Source organism: Drosophila tropicalis, unplaced genomic scaffold (genome assembly GCF_018151085.1).
Source record: "Drosophila tropicalis isolate 14030-0801.00 unplaced genomic scaffold, ASM1815108v1 contig_463, whole genome shotgun sequence".
Lineage (NCBI taxonomy): Eukaryota > Metazoa > Arthropoda > Insecta > Diptera > Drosophilidae > Drosophila > Drosophila tropicalis.
Genome location: NW_027172929.1, coordinates 329579 through 339103, shown reverse-complemented (window position 1 = coordinate 339103; position 9525 = coordinate 329579). Strand labels below are relative to the sequence as shown.

The 9525-nt window shown below is 42.1% G+C and overlaps 2 protein-coding genes across 3 annotated transcripts; both read right to left on the bottom strand.

Annotated features, from left to right (window-relative positions):
- Positions 1-858: 858 nt before the first annotated feature.
- LOC137574711 (fibrillin-1) lies at positions 859-7797 on the bottom strand. The gene is given in 9 exon segments (XM_068287114.1): positions 859-2217; positions 2219-3307; positions 3670-4276; positions 4740-4873; positions 4935-5105; positions 5170-5349; positions 5410-5574; positions 5637-7723; positions 7791-7797. Coding segments are annotated over 9 exon segments (5799 nt in total).
- Positions 7798-8191: 394 nt separating this feature from the next.
- LOC137574398 (uncharacterized) lies at positions 8192-9037 on the bottom strand. 2 transcript variants are annotated; one of them, XM_068286686.1, is made up of 3 exons: positions 8999-9037; positions 8531-8932; positions 8192-8452 (listed from the first exon to the last, which is right to left on the bottom strand). In XM_068286686.1, the coding sequence occupies exons 1-3, from the start codon at positions 9003-9005 to the stop codon at positions 8271-8273; spliced, it is 591 nt and encodes a 196-aa protein (XP_068142787.1). In that variant the 5' UTR covers positions 9006-9037; the 3' UTR covers positions 8192-8270. The 2 variants fall into 2 exon arrangements, with proteins under 2 accessions (XP_068142787.1, XP_068142786.1); XM_068286685.1 differs by having other exon boundaries at positions 8192-8932.
- Positions 9038-9525: the final 488 nt, after the last annotated feature.

The window sequence follows — 9525 nt, the reverse complement described above, 5'->3', positions numbered from 1 at the left end:
TAGGGTCTCTGAACGTTATCCAGTCATGAGTGCTGCCATAGTAGTCGGTAGGTAGAAGGTGGTATATGGAGTAGAAACACTTCGCTTACAATATTAACAATAATAATTTTTCTTGTTGTTGGTGTTGTTGTTGTTTTTTTTTTTCGGAATTTTGAACCAATGTTAAAGTGATTAGTTGGGTCGACTCTTGTGACGTCGAGGTTATAGCTGGGGTAGCTATTTATGGCAAGTTTGTACATATTAATACATTCTTTTCGTTCTTTTCGTTTTTTGGACACATAAATGACGTCAAAAATAATACGTATGTTGCCATATATTACTTGATTTTAATACAAATACGTAAAACATACATATATCAAGTAGACCATTAAACTGAACTTGACATATTCATTTTGCTCCCAGATGACTTACTTAACACCATCATCATCATCGTCGTGGTCATCATCATTATTAACTATTTGTCTTGTTCACAATGATGATTGCCTATTTTCTATTTTCTATTTTAGGACGATTGTCGGGACGTCATTACCAATGGACGATGGGAAGAACTTCACACACACTCTGCCTGAGTCCATGCGTGACCCTTACCATGACTGAATTTAGGACAACTTTGCGTGATTATTATCAAATTGCACTTCAGGAAATAGAGTGATTCTTTTGACATTTCCCACACTATACACACACATACATACATATCTATTATCTATCTAGTGCGCTTAATATTATGTGTTCTATAATAGGAAACATCTTATAACCCTAAACAGAATGACGTGATTAGTTTGTTAAGTTTTAAATTCATTAGTTTTATTTGAAAATCCCACCACCAAATGAACTGTTTAAAATTAAATTTGACATCAGTTAGTTGACAATTTTGAGAGGATCTTCTGCATTGGCATTGCTGCATTGTTGCAGCACATCCTTTTCACAAGTATTGGTCAATCGATTGAAGTAATCACCTTGTTCGCATTCCTCCTCAATTTTCTGGCCATGCACACAGACAAAGTAGCCGGCACAGTTGTCCGTGTTCTGAGCAAACTGGCCATGCTTGCCATTACAAACGCCGGTCCGTTCGCCATTCTCCATGAGGCAAGTGCCATCATTTTGACGACAAATGCCCAAGAAACTATCGAAACTTTCGCCATTGCGACAACGTTGTGAAGTTGCCTCATTAGCTTCGCAGCTGGTATAACGACGACAATCTCCCTGTTCGGCCACTGAAGCTCCATCGCCAATGATTTGGCATATATTTGTGAAATTAGTGGGCAGATCGGTGCACTGTTGAGAGACTTGTTGTGCTGCAAATGGTTTCAGCGATTGCGATTCGATGACACTTTCGGTTGCATTTTCATTGGCTGCCGTATCATCTTCTTCCACAACATCATAGGCCTGACATTGCAAGAGAGTGGCATTAAAGAAGTAACCCGTATAGCAACATTCATGCCTCAATTTGCTTGAGACACAAATGTAAAAGTTATTGCAATTGGCTGGATCTGGCATTATGAGTCCATGTTTGCCCTCACACACAAGTGGATCGGGTGGCACATGCTGATTATTGCCCTCATCACTGTCATCCTCGGTATCCACATAGGGGCAGGATCCATCGTCGGCCACACAAAGCAATTGCTCGGCATCAAAATAGAAGCCAGTGCCGCAACGTTGGGCCAGCGCAACGCCTCCAGCACATATGAAATATCTAGTGCAATCCGTTCGATTGGCCAGATAGGAGCCATCGGCGAGGGAGCCACAACTGTAAGTATTATTGCCATTCAATTGACCATTTTCACACTTTTGCCACGATTCGTCTTCGTTTTCACAGTGTCCCAAGACGGGATTGAATTGCTGTTGATTGGGACACTCTACAGGTATGGCCAGACCCTTGACACAGGCATAATAGAGATTGCAGTAGATCTCATGTTGCAGGCGTATGCCGTGCAAGCCCGTACAGGGATTCAAAGAGGTTCTGTCATCAGAATCATCATCAACCTGCTCCTGATTGCGGCATTGGCCATGATCAGCACGGCATTGTGCTAGTATACTGTGGTAATATTCACCTTCACTGCAGTAAATCAATTGTGTTCCGTTTTCCTGTGAGCAACTGTAATAGGCTTGACAGTCCACCGGATGTGGCACTAAACTGCCATCATCGAGGCCCTCACACAATGGCAACTGACAGCTGCCATCGTTGGGCCGACAATACCCGAGATTGGCATCAAAAAAAGCTGCCTGAGGCACATCTCTGCAAAATGGCTGCTTCTTGCTGCAGACACAAATAGAATCGCGTGCAATCCTCCACATCGGCAACACTCTGACCATCCGTTTGATTCTGGCAACTGGTGGATAGAAATTTCACTTTAACCGCCTGACTCTGGCACTCGTCGCGAGGCAGGCATCTCTGTTCCGAATGCACAAAACTCTGCCCACGCAAACAGTTGCCAATTAACCAATTTTCATTCTCGCAATACTGGAAATATTGTAGGCAATTGGCAGCTTCGCTCACATCCGCAACAGGCAATGCTCGCAGTTCACCTGTCTGGCAGACGCGACGTAAACCATTCGCCTGACACGTATAATTGTCCGTGGGGACACACCCGAACATGGCCTCGAATTGTTCTCCTTGACTGCATGTCTGACGTATCCATTTGCCATCCAAATTGCATTCTTCATATGATCGGCAACTGTCTAATGAACTTCTTCGCTGGCCAATCGAACAGGTACTATTTTCCTCGTGTTTACAATGTTGCTCGCTCTCATCGCTATCATTGTTGGGCAGACAATAGTTATGCTGGAGACTAAAGTACATATTTAGGGGACATTGTTGCTGCCACCAGGCGTTGTCCAGGCACATAAGATAGCTGCCACAACCAACTGAAGCAGGACGCACAGACAAATGTTGGCAGTTTACGGCATCGACGATGGAGCTATTCAAAATGCTTGGACATAAATCCGACTCCATGTTCAGATCTTTCGGTATGGGTAGACAGGTACCCACTTTTCGGGCAAAATATTGTTGTTTGGGACAATTACGCAAACGCCATTTATCACCTGCACATCGGAAATATTGTAGACAATTGTTTCCACGAGCTGGCATGGTCTGGGCTTCGGTTTGATTGTTACATGCTGGCAAATGGGTGATTCGGGCATATTTGCATACCATATCATCCCTCGGCTCCAGGCAACGTTGCTGCTCCGGATTGTAGTAGCGATAGTCGGAGCAAGTGCGTCGTCGCCAGTTATCGCCTTCAATGCATATCTCATATTGTGAGCAATTGGATGGAACGGAACGTTTCTCATCTATCTCACATGAGAGCTGTGTGTAAGAATTGAAAACATATCTAATTAAAAATATTTGAATAAACTATTCACCTCCAGTGTAAGTATATGATATGATAATAATAGTTTGGATCACAACCTGTTCCATTCTATATGTTACAAATAAAAAGGCCAAAATTATTTAACATCTTTAAATTTGTTGAATTTATTTAAATGTTTTAGTTTTCTCTTTGTTTTTTTTCTTTTAAGTGGTTACAATATGTGTGGGATTAGTTTTTATATAAGATATACATTTTACATATAGAAATGGAACAAGCGGAATTTCATTTCATTTAATTGGAATAGGATGGATTATGTTAGCTTTTGAAAGAATCTTTTAAGCAACGAAATGGACCTTACTTTTTCCTCAGTTTCCAGTGATCTCTTCTCTCTGCTGTTGTTGCTTTCGAAGCACATGCCCAATTCGGATTTGAACGAATGTCCATTTGTGCAGGCATGATATGTGGCAATAGCCACACCACCATTGTCAACATTGCCGTCGCAGGAACAGAATCCAGCACTGGTGTTCAGGGCAGCAAATGGTTGATATTGTACACGGCTTTTGCATTCATCTGAATTGCACACCAAGGCACTAATTGCCGTTTGCAATACACAAGCTCCCTCGTTTATGTCAAAGATATGTCCGGGACTGCAATGATGATAGGTGGCTAGGCCATCGCATGAACAGAATCCACTGGTTGTATTCTTTGCTGCAAATGTTGCAAATTGTGAACGCTGACGGCATAGAGCCGAATCACAGGCTATGATCACACAGGAATTCAACTCGCTATCGAAATGATGTTCGTCCTCACAGCTATAATAGTTGGCCAATCCATTGGCATTGCACAAGCAATATCCATCTGTGGTATTACGTGCCGAGAATTTGGTCAAGAGGTCATTTAACTTGCAGATAGCGCTATCGCAGGCATTCAGTTTATTCAACTTAATTGCTTCGGATGACTGGCAACTGTTTACAACGGTATTGTAGATAGCACCATCTTCACAGGGTTTATAGAGTGCTACACCGCTTTCACATACACAGAAGCCAGAGGTGGTATTTGAGGCAGCAAATGTGCCGTACTCGTCAAGGGTCAAGCATTTATCGGCGCAGCAAACTGAGGCGGGAGCCTACCAAGACAAAAAATGGTAATCAAAATTAATCAGAAACAAGCAACTCGGCTCTATCGACTACATACCGGAACAAGCAGGCAAGCTTTAACTTTTGTATCGTATTCCTTATTTGGGGGCAATCCTCATAAACGGCTTCTCCGTCCTCACAGACACAGAAATGCGTTTTGTCAGTGGTGTCAAGTGGTGCAAAAGTGTCGTATTCGGGCAATGTATCGCATTTTGTGTCATCGCAAAGTGGTTCGGTGAGTCCATAGCAGGCTCTTATGGATTCAATGTACGTGGTATTGTCTAGACATGACTGCCATATGGCACATTCATCCTTGCAATAACAGAAGCCTGAGAGGCATCCATTCTTTGAGGGGAATGTATAGCCGGGATCGTCATTTACTAGACATTCAGAATGGTCACAGTTATTCGATTCATCACATTCCACCTGAAAGTTTTTCCGTAAATATAAGCAAAGCAAATTCTCTATGAATTAAGAGTTGCATTACCTGTGGTGCCAAGCAGGCTCCCACGTTATTGTCATAAATGTAATCATATAGACACTTTTCATATTTAGGTAACTCATCCACACAATAACAGAAACCTGTATCATCTCCATTTAAGGCGGGGAATGGCAAATTTTCTTCTTTACCCACACAATAGTTGCGACAACATCTCGGCTAAAAAACATTCAAACATCATTCAGTAATCCAGGACGGACCAGTGTAAGGCAAACCAACTTACATCGGGCTGGGGAATTAAAACACATTTATTTTCATCTGAACTGAATGTGTAGCCAATGGGACAGGGCACTGAAATTTGTTCACCGGCACGGCATAGACAGAAACTATCTGGATCATTATAGTCGGTTGTAACTTTGTATTCTGTTTCATCAGTGCAAACTGAGGGATCACATGGTCCGGTCTGTTAAAAATTCAAGTTAATGAGTAGAAATGATTGAGTGAATAATGGAGGGAAACCTACAAATTCGCAAGCGCTTATCACTTCATTAAATTCATAGCCTTCCAAGCATGATTCCAAAAAGCCTTCTTCAAATTGGCATATACAGAATGTGGTATTGTCATTGCCTAGAGAGGGATAGGGCTTGTTTTCATCGGCACCAATGCAAACGGTTTGATTGCATTTGCACTAGAGAGGAATGATGAGAATTAGTGATACGTTTAATTGAAATCTAGAGTCCTTATCCTTACACTGGGTTGCAATAGACATGCGCTCACGGCGGGTACATAGAGCTGGTTGGACGGACAGGAACGAATTGTGGTCTCACCATCAATGCAAGCATAGAATTTCGTATCATCATCTTCGACGGGATAGGTGGCACCGGTATCAGCTGTGGCACATTTCAGGGCACTGCATTCCACATCTGGGGAACATTGTCCTGTTGTTGCATCATAGCCCTGTCCATCGCAATCAACCACCTGGGGTGCACCTGTTTTGCTGCATTGATAATATTTGGAACAGATGGGATGAGGCTTGGTACCCGAATCACAACCGCTGCAAGGATTAATACACACGCCGGTGACATCGATCACACAGGCATCGCCATTGAACCATTCACCAGATGGACACGATTTCTCATTGGCCAGACCATTGTAGCAGGTGATGTAGCTCTTGCAATCACTTGGATCAGGAATGGTGTAACCATTTGGCAAACGACCGCACAACCAGCAACTGCCAGTTGTATCTGGGGCACAGATTCCGCTACAATTCTTAAAGAGGTTTCCAACACCACAAGTTCCAGGGATCCATTGCTGATTCTGGCATATCAAATACTTATCACAATCCGTGGAATGCGATACCATTGTGCCTTCAACGCAGACTTGCCCATCTTCCTGGTCGACACTACGCTTCGAGCGGGTGTTGTCACGCACAGCCCTATTCTCGGGACAAACACTGTCGTCATCGGCACGGCAAATGCCCATGGATTCATCAAAGTAGTAATCAGTCAGACAGGCCTCCTGCTGCCATTTGCCATTGATGCAGGCATAGTATTTCCAGCAAGTGGCACCGCTAGCTGTGGGATCAGCATCATTGCACTCGACCGAATTGGGGCAGATGCCATCCTCATCGATGGCACAAATTCCAAGAGTGCTGTTAAAGTAATAGCCGACAGAGCAATTGACGGTCTGCCAAACTCCATTCTTGCACACATTGTACTGGGCACAATTTTCCACCTTCAATGTGACATCATTTTCGGTACAGTCGGCGGCGCAGCTCTCAGGGCATACATTATCAGAATCCTTTACGCACGCTTTTAATTTGGAATCAAAGTAGTTACCCTTGAGGCAATCACCAGTGTTCAATTCACCATTGACACAGATCTTATATAGGCGGCAATTGTCCACATCTTCCGATAATTCACCGTCCTTAACTGTCTCACCATTATTGGAGCAATCACAGTTGCTTGATGCTGGTGTCGTAGTTTCCACATCGCAAGCTTCTGTGGTGCTTGTTGTGGAATCATCGCAGGACTCTGTGGTCGTAGAGGTCGTGGTGGTGTCAGAACATGAACCCTCTACACACGATTGCTTATAGACATCGAAATAATAGCCTTCATCACATGTGTCGATCGTTGCCGTCTCATTGGAGCACACATAATAGTTGGAACAATTGGCACTATCTGCCAACAATGTGCCATCTGTTTCATTAATACAGAAATTCTCCCAGCAGTGTGTATTATCCTCATCAACAGTGCAAACACTGAAGGTGGCATTAAAATAGCTGCCAAGATTGCAATCCTGGGGCGTAGGTACCTGATCCAGGCATATATAATAACTGGCACAATATTCCTTATTCTTAATGTAGACTCCATCAGCCTGGTTCACGCAATCGTTTTGCCAACATTCGGAATTCTTGTCCAACTCGCAAACGCTTGATGTTTGATTGAAAAAGCTGCCAGAGTCACAGCTCTGGGGATATGCTGTCTGCTCATCGCATATGTAAAAGTCACTACAATAACCCGATTTGGGCACATAGGCACCATTCACCTCATTGGCACATGGGTTAGCGACATCGATAAAGGGAGCAATCAGGCTCAGTTTGCACAGGCCTCGTCCAGCTGAACCGCATTTGCCTGTCTTGGCGTTGTACTCCTTTCCGGCGGGACATTTCACAGTACGCACCGAACCCTTGGTGCAACGATAATAGCTCGAGCAAGTCGATGGCTTGGGCCAGTGCGGCGTTAGACCACGTAGTCTACGGTAAACGCATTCAGGATCGGCTGCTCCGACTAGGGCAATTGCCACTGTAGTCAGTGCCACCACAGCTAGCAGAGTAACTAATGGCAAATGGAGAGATCGCTCGTTATCCTTGGTTATCCTTTAACTTTGCTCACACAAACTTACCTTTCATAATTTTTGTTTATAGCTGATTGCTGGAATATTCCAATTGAGTTGCTTGTTACAAAACTATGTACTCTGCACAATTGCCAAAATTCCATGGTTCTTATATATACAAGACAGAAAGTTTTACCATCTTTGGGAATGGCCTTATCAGCGATGCGATCAATGTCAATTGTGTAAAACATGCGTCGAATCTAGTAATTTTAATTGAGTTCCCTGAATTCCGGAAAATGGTGATAGCAAAGCAGTAACCACACCTCAAAAACTTCTATTCAAGTTTGAAGTGCATGTGAGTATCATAAAATAAAATGAAAAAAAAAAAAAAACATCAAATCAATGAATCAAACCCACACAAAAATTTCTCAAGTTTAAGTCAAGGTGAATAACTAAATACATTCATCCCGTTTTCATATTCATTTTGATATTATTTATATCGTTGCTCTTTCAAAAATTCAATTTACAATTGTGTAATTTAGGAAACTTTTAGGCACAAGCTTTATCGCATGTCAGGGTCACCGAATCCCAATACAGATTGTCTGGACAATTATGTATAAAGCCCCGTGTGCCATCGCATTGTATGAACTTGTGGCAATTGTATGGATGGGGTAGATATTGTACACCCGGATGATTCAGGCACATTGCATCGACATCCACATCGGGAATTTCTGATATGGTTGTAGTTGTTAAATTGACGCTAATAGTTGATGTTACAATAATTGGTACATTTGTTGGTGTTGTCTCACCTTCTGTGGTGCTTTCGTCGGAGGCTCCTGGAGTAGTTGTTGTATCCTTCGGTGTTTCACTTGTAGTTGTTGTTTTTTCATTTATAGTTGTTGTTGTTTCATCTGGTGCTGGAGACGTTGCTGTTGTAACACCTCCATCGGTGGTCTTTTCGGACGGGATTGTGGTATCTGCAGGATGTGTTGATTCCTCAGAGGATGAATCGGTGGTATCGTCGTCGTCATCATCATCGTCATCATGGGTTGTATCTTCTGTTGGTAACTCAGTTGTGGTGGTGGTTGTGGATTTTGTTGGGCATGTAGTTGTTGAAGTTGTCGTCACTGGTGGCCTGAAGCACCTTCTGGCACCTTCAAGTGCAGTTGCCAGAATAAGTAACTGCAAGCCAATGAATAGCCAAGAAATCACTGAGAACAAAAATTTATTCTTTTTGCAATTACAATATTTTAGAATGAGTGTTTCACACAACTTACGTTTCATTCTGTATAGCTTGGATCAAACTACTGATGAGTATACACCTAATGTTTCTGGTATTTATATCATTCTAATATTCAAATATTTCCCTTTATCATTATCTAATTAGCATACGACAAGAGACTAATGTGTCTCACTTTTATCAAAGAGAAATAATTTAGATAAGAGATCGATTGCAAAATCATTTACTACAATACCAATCAATTGGTGCAATTGCATAAGAATATTGCATCTTTGAGTACTTGAAAAAAATCCATATATGTATATAGATAATACCAATATACCTAAATTAATATATGAGGTACGCAATCGAAAAACCATAAATCAAGATAAAAAATCAATTTGTCAAAGAGATAAAATTACGAATCGTAAGAATATTTTCAATAGCATAGTTTTAGGCTGACTTTAGAATGAAACTAGGGACCCGGCCTAGTCTCGGTCATTTGGATTTTCAAATACCCTTTAATTGATTTACCTATACAAAGATCAGATTTACTATTCGAATTTTTAAGATCGCCCAAATAAT